General features: G+C 42.8%; 1 protein-coding gene across 2 annotated transcripts in view; it reads right to left on the reverse strand.

The window, feature by feature from the left end:
* Positions 1-237: 237 nt before the first annotated feature.
* The window catches only part of LOC127545161 (nuclear receptor ROR-beta-like), a 35,503-nt gene continuing 19,214 nt past the window's right edge, over positions 238-16,526 (reverse strand). Inside the window, exons 5-10 of one of the 2 annotated variants that reach the window (XM_051972257.1) lie at positions 14,442-14,563; positions 8,557-8,689; positions 7,633-7,740; positions 7,007-7,117; positions 4,948-5,060; positions 238-3,503 (exon numbers count right to left, since the gene is read on the reverse strand). In XM_051972257.1, the coding sequence (XP_051828217.1) occupies positions 3,342-3,503; positions 4,948-5,060; positions 7,007-7,117; positions 7,633-7,740; positions 8,557-8,689; positions 14,442-14,563 (749 nt within the window). In that variant the 3' untranslated portion in view covers positions 238-3,341. Of the gene's footprint in view, positions 3,504-4,088; positions 4,786-4,947; positions 5,061-7,006; positions 7,118-7,632; positions 7,741-8,556; positions 8,690-14,441; positions 14,564-16,526 lie in introns of those variants that run through there. The other variant, XM_051972258.1, reaches the window with a different exon arrangement.

Consider the following 16,526-nt stretch of genomic DNA (forward strand, 5'->3'; position numbering starts at 1 on the left):
TCTCAACCCTACTTCCCCTCCTTACAGCTAATTAATTCTTTTAGGGTACTAAGTCCCTTTCACGATTTAGCTCCCTTTCTACTGGGTAATTATGAGTTCCACTGAGGAACTTGTCTTTCATATGCTCTCCCACTCTATTTCAATTGTATCTCATCATTTTTTCTGTAATCTCTTTCCTAAATAAACCTGCCTTTTGCCAAAATAAAATAAAATAAAAAAACAATGAACACTATATAATAGGATTATTAATATTATTTTAATTGAATTAATAAATTTTAAAATGTATATTTTAATTTCCAATACTTAAATTTTTGTAAGTAACCTACAAAAACAAAGCTCTTTAGAGGTTTCGATCATTTTTAAGAGAGTAAAGGGGTCTTAGGATCAAAGAGTCTGAGAGTCTGTCCCACAGTAATGGAATTGTAACTACAGACTTAAAAACATAACTGAGACTCAGAGGGTTGAAGTCACTTGCTCAGTACCACACTACTGGGATGATGGAAGCAGATTCTGAACCCAGGTGCCTGAATGAGAATCCAGGACTCCAGTTACTAAACAGACTATGTGACTGCCCTCTCCTTAAGTATTTTTTGGGGAGAGAAGGGGATCTGGGGATGCTTGTTCATATAGGATATAATTTCTGTTCTAAAAACACTCCCAGCTTCAACATCTTGGGTTTTAAGGGACCTCCTAGCTCTGACTTCCTGTGATCTAAGGACCCCCCCAGCCCTGACATCCTGGGTTCTAAGGGCCCTCCCAGCTCTGACACCCTGGGTTCTAAGGGCCCTCCCAGCCTTGACCTCCTGTGTTCTAAGGGCCCCCCCAGCCCTGACATCCTGGGTTCTAAGGGCCCTCCCAGCCTTGACTTCCTGGGTTCTAAGGGCCCTCCCAGCTCTGACATCCTGGGTTCTAAGGACTCTCCCAGCTCTGACATTCCATGTTCTAAGGACCCTCCCAGTTCTGATATTCTGGATTCTAAAGGTTCTCCAGCCTGGATATTCTATTACACATACAAAGAGAAAAACTTACACATGCTCCAAAGTTGTGATGAATTGAGGGGCCAGACATAACCCAATGATGGTGTCACAGCTGAGACCTGACCTTCAGAACCTGTGGCACATTCATGCTTTGGATCAAAGCCTTGTCCTTTGTGGGTGGATCTGGATTTTGAGAACTGCTTCTGGCGAATAAAACGGAGAATCCAACTGGGGAATTCCAACTGGAGCCACAAACAAACGGGGTCGGTAATATGAATAATAGACACTTGCACAGCACTTTGCTGTATGGGTTAATGGGATATTTCCACAACCATCATCTCCTTTGATCTCCCACCTCCATGCATTTGCATTTCTCATGCTTAGAATGTTCACCTTCCTCATAGCTGTCTCTAATAAACCCCTAATTCTTTTAAAGTCCCAGCTCAAATGCCATCTCCTACAAGGGGCCTTTGTTATTAGGTATTAGTGCTCTGAGTATTTCTCTCTATAAATTTACTACTTCTCAGGTCTTTTCCATCTCTTCCTCTGTGATCTTACAAATTGATATAGGCAGGGCAGATTATTACTAACTTGATTTTGTCTTAGCAACCAGAAACTGAACTTAAAAAGGGCAAAGGCTTTAAGGCCATGCAGTGAGTCAATGCTGAACCACAATTCCAATCTCATCAAAGTCTATGTAAGGAAATGGCTTCTATTATGTGGTTTGTGCACTGGTTCCAGAAACTAGTCCCAAAATTTCATGGGAATAAGAGGAAGGCTTGGGAAGAGGACATTGCTCTTATTTTTATGGCCAAGTTCTGGTCTACTTGTAAAAGAACCGGTCTTGTTGACTGACCCATGGGCCACAGGGTTCCACTAAAATCAGTGCCATGCTGTCCCTTCCAGGGCTTCTTTGCACTAGGAAGAAGCTTCTTTTACTCTAGGCTTGCTTTGATCTAGAACTGATCTAGAACCTGAGAACTTGGCTATGAGACCAAACCGGCCCCTCAGCCCAACTCTGCAGGGGTATGATTCTGGGACTCACTCCCCTCCCTTTTCCTCCTCAAAATCTCCATTAAGTCATCCATCCATGGAGCTTGAGTCCCCTTTAGAGGCAGAAAACAGCAGTGGACCCAAGAAGGGCCTCTGGATGCGGAATCCTCCCCCTAAGCACAAGAACTCCCTACAGGAGTAAGACCCTCTTCCCTTCCCTGCTTCCTTGGCCACGTGGAGCTACAGCAAATCACAGAAAGCCAGAGCCGATGGGAGCCTAGAGACCCCTGAGTGGAGGAGAAACTGAGTCTTGGAGAAACATTCATTTTTTCACACACACACACAGGGCACATACAAGAGAAATCAGGAGAAACTAGGCTCTTGGAGCTGGCAGGGAATTTAGGAGTCAATTAGTCAGGGTAGTTAGATGGTGAAATGGATAGAGCACGGGCTCTGAACTCGGACAAAGCACTTACCGCCTCACCACCAGGTAAGGCACCCAGTCCGCCCGTCCCGGCCATTTTACTGAGGGAGAAAGTAAGGTTCAGAAAGGGTGCCGCACAACAGAAAGAGTGCTGGGCTTGGAAAAGGGTCTGGGGTGCAAATGCGCACCCCCAGATTTGTGACATACACGGAATCTCTGGGGCCTCAGTTTACTCCTCCATAAAATGAGGAGATTGAAATCGCTGATCTCTAAAAGTCTCTTCCACTCTAAAGCTGCAGTCCTAGGAATGGGTCATGATGTCCGGCTCGTGCTGCCCAGCGCAGAGCCCCCTGCCCGGCCCCTCCGGCCGCCAGCCGCGGCGCCATCTTGTCTCCCTTGTGGGCCGCTGCCCACTTCGCCATTCCAGACAGCCTGGCGGGGAGGACGGTGAGGCTCCCTCCTCAGCTCCCAGCGCGTGAATCTAGGTCAGCCTCTTCTCACTCAGAGAACGCCCAACAAAGCACGGCTCGCACAGAGAAGTTCCCGGGCTGGTGGGCGCTCCCGGCAAGACACCTCTGTGCGCCTCGCTTTGTCCATCTGTTAAATGGGGAGGAAGGCCTGGGCTAGGGAGTCAGGGGTCCCTGTCCCGCACTCTCCAGAGAACTTAGGCAGGTGACGGCTTTGTCCATCATTTACAAGGTTCTCCTCCTCGGGCCATTCCCCGCGAGGGCGGCCTCCTCACCCCCACATCCAGCAAGGGGTGCTTCCCTCCCCGGCTACTCGGAACCGTCGGGAGGGGAAATGGAGGCAGCCGGAGCGAGCGGTCTCCCCCTCCCCCCTCCCCCATCTCTCCCTCCTCCAGCTGAGGCACCACCTCTGGCCCCGCCCCCGCAGACGGGAACCTCCATCCACCTGCCCTCCTCCCTCCAGGAGACGGCCACGCGGCCCTAGCTTTCCCGGAGGGCGCTGTACTGGAGCTCCGTGTTGAAGACCTCCTTGTAGAGGGGGGGGAAGAGGCGGGCCGTTTCGGGGTGCAGGAGGCGGAAACACTCCAGCTTATCCAGGTGGAGGCGGCAGATAGCCTTCAACAGGGGCAGCTTGGAGATCAGCTACAGAGGAAGAAAGATGGAGGCCATCAGGGCGGAGAGCAAGAGGAAGGAGGGACGGCGAACCTCGGTCAGCCAGTCAGAGGCCAGCTCTGGGCCTTTGCGGGGCCTGAGCTCAAATGCGCATTAGCCAGTTATTAGCGAGGGACCTTGGGCAAGGGCGGGACTTCCCTTAACCTCTGTGCCTCAATTTCCTCAGCTGTAAATATAAAACCATAAAAATAATAAAATTGGGTTAATAACAGCATCTACCTCCCAGTGAGGATATTTGTAAAGTTACGAGCACATAGTAGGTATTTAATAAATGCTTATTCTCTCCCTCCACTCCTAACCTTTGTAGAGATCCCATTTGCTTTCTGACATGTCCACAGTTTCTCTTCCCTCAATTAGTGTTGAAAAGTGTTGAAAGTCCCCTTCAGTCAGGCAAACAAAAGGATTCACAGTAGCATGGGATGTTTCAGCATGCATCTATTTCCCATCTACTGTATACTATTTACTACTTATTGGACCAATATGAAAATGTATTGATTGAAAAATTTGCTGATTAGAGAGGAAGGGAGAAAAATTTGGAACACAGTCTTACAGAAATGAATGTTGAAAACTATTTTATGTGGATTTAGAAAAATTAAATGCTACTGGAAAAAAAATTGTTGATTAAAAATAATTCGTATTTTAGAATTCTGAAAGCTGGGTTTGAATCCAAAGGTTCACTTTACTCCCTGAGACCTGAGAAAGTAGCTTTATGTATCTGGTACTTAGCCCAGTGCTTAGCATTTAGTAGGTGTTTAATAAATAAATATTAATAAATAATAACTAACTAAATAAAAATATTGATTTGACTCTTTGGCTTTAGGTTCTTTATCTGTAAAATGGGGAGCCCTTGTTATGGAAATAATTTCATAAATCATAATATATTATCTAAGTTGGGCCATTCATTCTTGTAAACAATTATCTCAAAGCATTGCTAAGTGAATAATAATTAAGAAGACAAGATTTCTGCCCTTAGGTGCTTCCAGTTTAGCAATGGGGTAGGAAGCATGTAATAGAAAATGGTCCCCCTAAAGTACACAGCAGGAGGCAGTGGGTGAGACTGGAGCAGGAGATAAAGCTTGTTCCCGACCAAGGCCTTTAGGGAAAGTATCCTGGAGGAGGTGAGATCTGAGCTGAGTCGTGATGGGTGGACAGGATTCAGCAGGAAATATCGGGATTGGGGGTGAGAGGAGCAGAAGGGGGTGACATTCCACACATGAAGAACTCATTTGGGATCTGGTTGGTGAATTGGGCCCTAGAAGAGAATACCGGTGCTGAATCTGGGTTTAGAACAACCTTAACATAGATCTGCAAATGGCCCACTGGCACCCTGGGGTGGCAGGAAGGGGCCTGTGGTCACCCTCGTTCAGCCCCCCAACTCTCCATACCCCCTCCCCCCTTGGAGGGGGAGCTCTACCTTGGACAGCCTGTCCTCCGGAGAAGGCTGCTTCTGGATCTCGTGCTGCAAAGCGAGGAAAACTTGGTCCTGGAGATTCTGGACCTTCTTCGCTTCAAGAAGCCAGGGTCGGTCTGCCAGGTGCAGGGTGGATAACCACAGGGCAAGCAGAAGAAAACACATTAAGAGCTTTGTAGGGTTGGAGGACTAGTTAGTACCTGCTCTGCTACTGACTTAATAAAGGATGTTAGACATAGCTCTAGTCCTCTGTGGGTCTCAGGTTCCCCATTTGTAAAATGGGAAGGTTGGATGCGACCAATCTTCTTTGAGTTCTGGACTCCTTTGGCAGTTTGGTGAAGCTTCTGGACCCCTTGGCAGAATAAATCTTTTTAAATGCCTTAAATAAAGAGGATTGTAAAGGAAATCAAATGTATTGAAATAGTTATCAAAATGTTTTTAATTTTAAAAACAAGTTCATGGCAAATATGGAAATATGTTTAAAATGATTGTACCTATATAACCTATATCAAATTGTTTGCTGTCCTGGTGAGGAGGGAGGGAGGGAGAAAAAAAATCTGGAACTCAAAATCTTATAAAAATGTATATTGATATTGGATTGCTTGCCATCTCCAGGAGGAGTTGGGGGGAAGGGGGAAATTGGAACACAATGTTTTCCAAGGGGTCAATGTTGAAACATTATCCTTCTATATGTTTTGAAAATAAAAAGCTTCAATTTAAAACTATCTTTATATGTAATTAGAAAAATAAAATATTATCGAGAAATTTAAAAAATAAAAAGCAAGCTCATGAATTTGTTAAAAATCCTTGAATGAGATGGTCTGAAGTCCCTTCCAGCACTAAGATTTTAGATACTGAACAGTTGAAAGAAGTTAATTTGGGGTCTTGGGACCTGAGTTTGAATCCATGTTCTACACTGACTATCTTCAGCCTTATCTGTAAAATGAGGAATTTGGACTAGATGCTTAAGAGGTCTTTTCTGGCTCTAGAAAAAAAAAAAAAAGCTGAAATCTTAGGATCTTTATAGAGTAATAATGCCAAAGATGGGGAGGTGGGGGGAGGATTCTGGGGAAGGGGGAAGAATCAGAATTGTTGACCCCATATAAGGTGTCCCAAGTAGGAAGGACTGAAGAACTGGGATGTATCCAAAGGAGAAAGAATAAATAAAAACAAAAGCTAGTAAGCTTGTAATCAAGTGATCACAGAGAGGAAGAGGAGTTTTAGAGTGGTCTTCAGGTGTCTGAAAGGCTGGCTTTTTATGATCCCATTGGGAAGAATAGGGAGCAATGAGTGGAACATACAGAGGGGCAGATTTTAATTCTTTACATGGAAAAATGTCTAACATTAGAGCTGGGTAAAATGGAAGAAGCTGCTTCAGAACCTAAAGTGCAGGATCCTCACTGCAGGCTGGATGTTGATTTATTGGGAATATTGTGGAAGGGAATTCTGTGCAGATACAGGTTGGATTAGATAGTATCTAAGGTCTCTGCAAGTCCAGAAATTCTATGATTCTGATGTGTTCCCTCCCAACTCTGACATTCCATGTCCTAAAGGTCCTTTTAGTTCTGATATTCTCTATTCTAAGAGCCTTTCCTTTATTCTCAGAACTCTCCCATCTCTGACTTCCTGGGTTCTAAGGGCCCTCCCAGCTCTGACTTCCTGGGTTCTAAGGGCCCTCCCAGCTCTGACCTCCTGGGTTCTAAGGGCCCTCCCAGCTCTGACCTCCTGGGTTCTAAGGGCCCTCCCAGCTCTGACTTCCTGGGTTCTAAGGGTCCTCGCAGCTCTGACTTCCTGGGTTCTAAGGACTCTCCCAGCTCTGACCTCCTGGGTTCTAAGGGCCCTCCCAGCTCTGACCTGGGTTCTAAGGGCCCTCCCAGCTCTGACTTCCTGGGTTCTAAGGCCCCTCCCAGCTCTGACTTCCTGGGTTCAAAGGGCCTTCCCAGCTCTGACATTCTGGGTTCTAAAGGTCCTCTCAGCTCTGATTTTCCATCTTCCAAGGGCCCTCCCAGCTGACACCTTATATTTTGTGAATAACTGTAGCTCTCTAAGGACACCTCATTACCTGGGGACAACAGGACAGCTGCTGTGAACAGAGCAATTTCCTCGTCTGACAGCTGCAGTCGACACAGGCCCCTCTCCAGCTCAAAGATGGCTCCAATTAAGTCATCACAGGCTGGAAGAGGCACAGATCAGGGACAGGGAGCATGGGTAGAAGAGAAGAACATGAGCTCTGGGCCTGGTCTCCCCATCCTGTGCTGATTTCCAGCCCCTTTGAGGGTCAGATTTCCCCCTGGTCCCATCTCCAGGAAGGAGAGGAAGCAGGAAATATCTGCCCCCAACCTCCCAAGGCCAGAGGTCCCCAGGGTCAGTGGGATAAAGTGAAAGGAGCACGGCACTAGAGCCAGGGCAGGAGCTGGATCCTAGTCTCCGCTCTGTGTGATCCGAGCATGTGCAGTGTGCCCTTTCAGCTGGGGCTTGCTTTTTGGCTTTCCGGATCTCTGCTGATATAAGTGGATGCTTATGGGGGCAAATGCCCCTTCCAGGTGACACAGGTCTACCCTCTCCTTGGCTAGAAAAAGGCAGGAAGCACAGCAGCCTTTTAGCTATAGCTAGGAGCAGCCCACGTTCACCAACCCCATTTTGAAGGCTGGTTGGGAAGGTCTCCCTCCACCCACGAGGCTTCCTTACCCAAAGCCTTAAACATCTGCATCCCTCCAAATTTGCCGTCAAAGAGCACAGTATTATTCAAAGGGTTGAAGACCCGAACCATCCGGATCAGCAGCACTTCCAGGCAACCTGAGACAAGCAAAGGGAGAGAAAAGAGGGAAGAAAGGGAGGGAGCTGACCCCCACAACCCAGCATCCCCCTCCTCCCACCCTCCCTTCCAGAGGCAAAATCTTTTTTAAAAACTATGCTTTGATCTGGAATCTAAATGTATTTGAAAGAAGGAAACCCCTCTCCCTGAAGCCTGATAAGAAGCATTTGTTAAACACCTGGAATGGGCTGGGGGTGAGGGATGGGGAGGAGCTCTTCTAAACTGTGGATGGGAAGAAAGAAGGGAAATCCATGAGCCTACCTTTGAGGAAAATTAAGTGGGGGGGGGGGGGAACAGAGAGAAGACTGACTCATACATAGAAAAAACTAATTATTTAACAACACAAGACACTGCAGAGTTAGGGCTGGGGGACCCAAAAGGCACTCAGTAAATACATCGCCAGAACTGGGCAGTATGTATGTAGGCAGGGATAGTTAGTAATGAGATCTCCATCACTGGAGGTATTAAAGCAAGAAGCCGTCAGAAGGCGGTGGAGAAGCTTTCTTGCAAGTGGAGCCTATAAGGCCCCTTCCAGTCCGGAGGCACCCTGAAGGAAAGGGAGAAAAGATCTGGATTTTAGAGCCAGAAGACCTGCTTTTGAACCGTGCTTCTGAAACTGCCTGTGTGACCATGGATAGTCATTTCCCTCATCTATAAAATGAAGGAGTTGCACTGGATGATCTCTAAGGTTTCCTTCCAGTTCAAAGCCTGAAGATCCTGGGACTCTGGGAGCGACAATCCCAGGCTTCCCAGCCAGGAGAGAAGGAGGATTGGGGCCCAGGCCTGCAGTGATTCACCTGCTTTGAGGAGGATGATCTGGTCATTCTGATCAAGATCCATGAAGCCGCAGATATGCTTGGCGAACTCCACCACGAACTGGATGGCGTGGGAGATCTGGAGGGAGCACTGCTGCCACAGGACCTCGCAGGGCTGGGGAGAACCCAGGATGGGGATCAGGCCGCAGGCTCCGCTCCCCTTCCCTGACCCATCCTGATGCCCCCAGGCCCTTGGAACACAGGCCAGATTCTAGATTTCTGGAGGCTCTGTACAATCATTTTTATGGGCACACGGATCTTGGATTTTATTGGTCTGACATGACTTTGGATTTATTTAGGAAATTTTTGGTGAGAAAACTCCCTGTAATTTACAGTGCTAAGAGATTGCCCTGGCTCACAGAATGTATGTCAGAGGAGGATCTGAAACTCAGGTCTTCCTAGAATGCAGGTGAGGGACGCAGGGTCCAGAATAAGATATTTTTCTAGAAATAGTCAATGTGGGAATTCACTTTGCTTAACTATGAATATTTCTTACAAGACTTTTGTGTTGTTTTGTTTTCCAATAAAGTAAGAAAGAAAATAATTTTTTATTAATTAAAAAATTTAAAAATTTAAAAAGGGACAGAATCATGATAGCAGAAAAGACAGCAATTGCCCAAAGCCCTGCTCCCAAATTCCTCTGAACATATTTAAATAATGCCATTAAACAATTCCTGGAGCAGCAGAACCTTTGAAAAGTTGGGGGTAAAATAATTTCCCAAAGACAACTAAAAAGGCCAGCAGGAAAGGTCTGTTGCACAGTCCAGTTCAGGCCCGACCATCACAGCCCCAGCCTCAGCAAGTCAGAAGTGGGCACTGGGAGCCACTGAATCGGCAGCAGCTGCTTCCAGAGCTCTCAACCCACAGACAGCAAGTGGGTCGCACAAGTGGTCAGAAGGAGAGTCCAGGAGCCTCTGTGTTAGCACTGAGGCAGGGCTCTGTTGCCTTGTCCATACTCAGACCCAGGATGCGATCCTGGCAGTCCCAGGGCAGGGAGGAGCACTAATGTGCCAGAGTTTGTGGCCGCAGTAGAGTGGGGACCCTTGTCAGACTTCCAGAGCAGAATAGAGTGCCTGTGGTCCCTCATATACCAGACACACCTCCCCCTAGATCATACTACCTTGGAAGAACCAAAAACATTACAGCTTTTCAAAATTACCTCTGAAAACAGGGGCACACAAAAAACACAAAAACCCTGAAACTTGGAACAATGTCCCTTCCACTCTGGAAGCCAAGCCCTATTTTAACAAAGAGTTAAATAAATGTCAAGAAAGATGCTGGGAAAATGGGCAAACAAAAAAAATTCTGACCATACAAAGTTACTATGGTGACAAGGAAGATCAAGAAACATACTCAGAAGAAGATGATAAAGTCAAAGCTCCTATCTCTGAAACCTCTCAGGGTATAGAAGAACTCCAAAAGGACTCTGAAAATCTCAAATATGAGAGGTAGAGGAAAAGCTGGGAAGAGAAGTGAGAGTGATATAAGAAAATCATTAAAAACAAGTTAACAGCCTCCTAAAAGAAACACACAAAAAATACTTGAGAAAATAATACCTTAAAAAAACAGACCAGAAATCAGAAGGACTTGAGTTCAAATCTGGCCTCAGACACTTAATACTTCCTGGCTGTGTGACCCTGGGCAAGTCACTTAACCCTAATTGCTTCAGAGGAAAAAAAAAAAAGAAAAAGGTACAAAAAGCCATTGAAAAGAGGAGTGCCTTTTAAAAGAACTGGACAAGTGGAAAAAGGTACAAAATCTCACTGCAGAAAATAATTTCTTAAAAACGAGAATTGAGCAAATGGAAACTAATGACTTTATGAAAAATCAAGAAACAATAAAATAAAACCAAAAGAATGAAAAAAGAAGACAATGTGAAATATATCACTGGAAAAACAGCTTACCTGAAAAAATAGATCCAGGAGAGATAATTTAAAAATCATTGGACTATCTGAAAGTCATGATGGAAAAAAAAAAAAGACCCTAGACATCATTTTTCAAAAATGATCAAGGAAAATTGTCCTGATATTCTAGAATTATATTAGTTCAATAGAAATTGAAAGAATCCACCAATCATCTCCTGAAAAAGACCCCCCCAAAAAACTCCTAGGAATATTATAGTCAAATTCCAAAGCTCCCAGGCCAAGGAGAAAATATTGTAAGCACTCAGAAAGAAGCATCTTGTAGCTATAGTTAGGATAACACAAAATTTCACAACTTCTACTTGAAAGGATCAGAGGGCTTGGAATATGATATTTCAAGGATATTCCTAGCAAAGGCACTAGGATTACCACCAAGAATCATCTACTCAGACAAGAATAGAAAATTTGATGTTCAGAAAATACAACTCAAGAGAAGCATAAAAAGGTAAACAGTTAAGGAAAATCACAAGGGACTGAATAAGGTTGACTTAAAAAAATTCCTCATTATTAAGGCAGTTAGAAGGATTATACAGAGACAGAGGAAACAGTTGTGAGTTGAATATGAAGGGATGATATCTAAAAAAAATTTAAGGGACAATAGAGGAATACAGTGGGAGAAAGAGAAAAAGAGAAGTAAAATTATCTCACAAAAAAGAGGCAAGAAAAAGCTTTTATAGTGGCAGGGAAGAGGAGGAAGGTAAGGAAGAATGAGTGAATCTTACTCTCATTAGAACTGGCTCAAAGAGGAAATAACATACACACTTAATGGGGTGTAGAAATCTATCTTATCCTACAGGAAAGTAAGAGGAAAAGGGGATAAGGAAAGGGGGGAATGATAAAAGGAAGGGCAGATTGGGAGAGGAACATTATTGAGGAGGAATGGGGTAAAAGGGGAGAGATAATAGAACAAACAGGGGGGAATAGGATGTAGGAAAATACACTTAGAAATAGTAACTGAAAAAAATTGAAGCAAGTTTCTCTAATAAAGGCTTCATTTTTCAAACATATAGAGAACTGACTCAAATTTATAAAAATAAGAGCCATTCCCCAATTGAAGAAAAGATATGAACAGTTTTCAGATGAAGTTATCAAAGCTATCTATAGCCATATAGAAAAAAATGCTCTAATTCATATTGATTGGAGAAATGTAAACAAAACCAATTCTGGGATACCACCTCATATCTATTTAATGGGATAATAGAAAAGAAAAAGAAATTGATAAATATTGGAAGGGATGTGGGGAAAATGAGACATTAATGCTTTGTTAGTGAAGTTGTGAATTGACTCAACCATTTTACAGAGCAATTTGGAATTATGCCCCAAAGCCTATAAAACCATGCATATGCTTTGATCCAGTATCACAAAAGAAATAAAAACAAAAAGGAAAAGGATCTATATGTTCAAAATATTTATAGCAGCTCTTTTCTTTTGGCAAATAATTGAAAACTGAGGTGATGCCCATCAATTGGGGAGTGACTAAACAAATTGTGATACGTGATTATGATGAATACTATGGTGCTATAAGAAATGTGAGCAGGATGCTCTCAGAAAAACCTGGAAAGACTTACATGAACTGATGCAAAGTGAAATGTATTGTGAACAGAGTAGCAGCAGTATTATAAGATGATCGTTATGAATGACTTAGTTACTCATAGCAATACAATGATCCTAGAAAACTGGAGGACATATGAAAAAGGCTATCCATCCTCAGAGAAAGAACTGATAGTCTGAATACAGATTGATGCATACTTTTTAAACTTTATTTTTCTTAAAGGTTTTTTTTTTTTGGTCACAACATGACTAATATGGAAAAGTTTTATATGACTACACATGTGTAACCTATATCAGATTGCTTGTCAATGAGGAAGGGTAGGGAGGAAGGAAGGAAAAGAATTTGGAACTCAAATGTTAAAAATTGTTTTTATCTAACAACTGGGGAAAAATAAAATACTAAATAAAGTTATTAAAAATTAAAAGTAAAAAAAAATGATGGATCTCCTTCCCAATTTTTGAAAAGTTGAGAGTATAGGGACATAGTTCAGACTTGACTAATAAGTCAAGAGGACTGGCTCTGGAGTCAAGAGGACCTGAGTTCAAATTTGGCTTCAGACGCGTAAGACTTATTAGCTGGGTGACCCTCAGCAAGTCACTTAACCCCAGTTGCCTCAAGAAAGAAAAATGTGTTATGGGAAATGACTGGTAGTGTAACATACATTGGAAAATGGGAAGAAAAAAATAATTAAAAAAGAAAAGGAAATCAGATCTGGTTTTGAATACCAGCTTTGTCTCTTCCTACTTCTGTTATCCAGAAAATTCCTTTCATGTCTCTGAGGCTTAGTTTCATCCTCTGTCAAATGGGTATGATAATTTTTGTACTCTCAGAGGAATACCCATCAGTTACTTAGCCCTCAAATTGATAACTAGAGGCTGTCCAATCTTTCATCAGGAGGACTGAGATTGGAATCCCTACTTATTTACTGGCTGTGATTTTGGGTCACTCTCTTGGTCTTTATTTCCTTTTAAATAAAATGAAGGGATTAGGATTTTTAGGTTCCTTCTGGTCCGGGATCTATGATTCTATGATCTGGTTGGTATCAGACTTGGAATCAGGAGGATATGAATTAGAATCTAGCCTCATACACTTACTAACTGAGCAAATCAGTTAACCTTTTTGTGTCAATTCCCCACCTGGAAGTAGGGATAATACCTACTTCCCAGGGTTGTTGTAAGGCTCAAATGAGATAATAATCATAAATACTTAATTGTGGTACCTGGCACATAGCAGGTATTTTAAAATGTTAGCTATTATTATTAAATGTTACATATAATATGTTATAATGTCATTGTTTGGGAGCACCTAAATTGCATGGTGGAGAGGGCAATGAACTTGGAATCTGGAGAACCTAAATTCAAAATTAGTCTCAGGCATTAACTGTGTGATCCTAGGCAAGTTACTTAACCTTAATTGCCGAGAGAGAGAGAAAGAGAGAGAGAGAACTTATTTTTGCATTTCAAATTAAATGAAATAATGAATGGTTCGTTTTGCTGACCTGGTTTTCCCCATCTCTTTTCTACTTTTTCTTCCAGGAAAAAAAAGGAACATACAGTTTTTGGAAATGAACATAATATTAAAAAGGTTAAAAAAACATTAAAAGAGATTCAATTATGTTTTAAGATAAACAGATATTAAAACTGTATAAGGTCATAAATGATTTCATTGAAAAATATATCTTTTGATCTTAGTATGTCATAGGATTGCATTATCTTGGATGTTCAACATTTCTAGAAAAATTCCTTGCTTGGTCCCATCTGGGTGCTCTATCCCCTCCTCCCAAAGCTGAGGAAGGGAGGATGAGTTTCACTATCAGAAAGAAGAGGAAACATGAGCTTGGTGGCCAGCTCAGGAGGGTCTAGGACCAGGTTCAATGAGTGCATGTGTACAGGGAGGCAGCTTTGAACTGGATATAAAAGGAAGGATTCTTTAGGAAGGACATATAGAGGACACTAAAGGAATACTCCCCCTGACTGCTCCCTAGGACTTCTAACGATCCTTTCAGTTCTAAGGGTTTTTTTTGGAGGGAGATGAGGGGGAAACCCTCAGTGGGTAAGGAAGCTCCTAGTGAGAAACTCCCTCTACCAAGCTAGCAGGACCTTAGACGTCATCAAGTCCAACAGCCTCATTTTAGGTGAAAACTGGGTCCCAGTTTTAGGTTTTAGTTTAACTTCTTTTAGTTAAGAGTCACTGGGATCACACAGGCAGTATATGTTAGTGGGGGGCCTTGGACCCGAGGCTGCCTACTACCAGTACTCTGCCCACTAAACCACACTGCCTGCCCCAGCTCTCAACTCTGACAAGTGGCTAAAGTGACCCAAGCTAGCGTGTAATGGGGAGGAAGTGGGGGCCGGTAGGGAGAGGGCAGGAGGACAGGTAGGGGCTCTCTGTACCTTTGCCTGCAGGCTGCACAGCTCCTCCTGGGTGTACTGGGCCCAGGCTAGCCTCTTCAGCTCTTCTGTTGTGTACTGGCAGGTCTCCCAGTGGGACCTGATGACATTCTGGGCCACTCGTTCTGTGGGGGGAAGGAGACCCTTATATGAACATCCTTCCGTGCTCTGTCAACCCCTCTCATCTCTTCTCACCCTGTGTGACTCTGCCAATGAAATTCCCTAAATTCTTTATGGAGATCTGTCCCCCAAAATGACATGTCTTCCTCTGGTCCTCTTATTTTTTTTTGGATTTATTAATATCAAGAACAATCGGTCTCCAAGATAGCCTACAAGATCTTGCATAAACCATGTCATTGATTTCTTCCCTAGGCCACTCTCTTATGATTGATGATTGCAGAGAAAGTGCTATTGTTAGAGGGGGTTTATCAGTAGGGGCCCTTTACACAGATGAAATCATAAGTCTGATTTTAAATATATATATAATTATATCAACCATAATAATAGCCATTAAATCAAATTGCTTGCTTTCTCAAGGAAGGGGGAGGAGAGAGAAGGAAAGAATTTGGAACTCAAAATTTATAAAAATGAATTTTTAAAAATGTTATTTACATGTAATTGAGAAAAAAATAAACTATAATAATAGCCATTTTTTTAATAGCACCTTTGACTTTCACAAAGAACACTAACTATCCTAGGCAACTAAGACTAGCAGCGGATAGAATGCTGGAGCTAAGAATCAAATTTCAATTCTGCCTCAGACTCTTACTAGTCATGTGATCCTGGGCAAGTCACTCAAATGATTTCCATCTCAGTTTGCTCATTTGTAAAGTGGGAATAAAAGTAGCATCTGCCTCTCATGGTTGTTGTGAGAATCAAAGAGGATAATATTTGCAAAGTGCTTGGTAAACCTTAAAGTGCTTTACAAATGGTAGCTGTTACTATAATGGTTTTGAGAAGATAGTTCAATTTTCATCCCATTTTATTGAAACCTTAGTCTTAGAGAGAGGAGATATTCCCAGCAAAGTCACATAGCAAGTCAGGGGCAGAACCAGGATTCAAAGTCTAGACTTCTGGCTGTGAGACCCTGACTCTTTCAACTACATCATGGGACACCAAAGACCCTTTTGGATGCCCTTGGACAGGGTGGAAGCAAATTGGACTATAGGAGGCTCGGAACTGTCCAAGGTAGCAACAATTTCCTAGGAATAAGATATAGAAGAGAGCTGGATTGCAATCAGCAAATCTTTTAAGTCCCATCTCATATATACAGATATAGACAAAAGATATACCTATAGCTACAGATGTAACTATGGATGGATATGGAAAGATTGACACTGTTTGTGAAAGAAGGTAGAGAAAAAACACATCTTGTCTTTCTAAATATCTCTAACTGAAATTTGGCATTTGCTTTAATTATTTAAAAATATTATTTTGAGAAGGGGCCCGTAGGCTTCATTAGATTGCCAAAGGGGTCCAGGACACAAAAAGGGTTAAGAATTCTTGTTCTAAGGCCTTAAGTTAAAAAAAAAAAAAAAGGTTTTTATCTACCTTGGTAGGAGAATTTTTCTTAACAAGGAATATTTTTACTCCAAGGAAATCACAGGTTCAACCCTCTCCCTCCTCAAAAAGGGGAATGTATAAAATATTACATGAGGTGCTGGGAAGATACAGATAAAAAAAATTTAACAGTCTGCTTACAAAATGTAAACTTACTATCTAATTATCTAATAATCTAATAAAAATAAATATAATTTATGATGAGAAGAAAAGGGACAGGAGTGGATTGCCTTGGATAACCTCCCCCCCACACACATACACACACAAAATACTGTTCAAAGAGTCATTCTTTCCACTTCTGGTATATACCCCCAGATTTGTCCTTTGCCCTGCTCTCCAAGAACCTTGCTCTAAGTGATCAAGTAACTGTTATCTTGCCCAGAGTCACACTCTACCCTACTTCACTCCACTCTTTTTAGCATTCCCCTATTAGGTTGTAATCTCCTTGAGGCAAGAATAATTTTGCCTAATTGTATTTGCATTTTTAGCACTTAGTTTAATGCTTAGCACATAATTAGCAATTAATGA

The sequence above is a fragment of the Antechinus flavipes genome, chromosome 1 (assembly GCF_016432865.1).
Source record: "Antechinus flavipes isolate AdamAnt ecotype Samford, QLD, Australia chromosome 1, AdamAnt_v2, whole genome shotgun sequence".
Taxonomy (NCBI): Eukaryota; Metazoa; Chordata; class Mammalia; order Dasyuromorphia; family Dasyuridae; genus Antechinus; species Antechinus flavipes.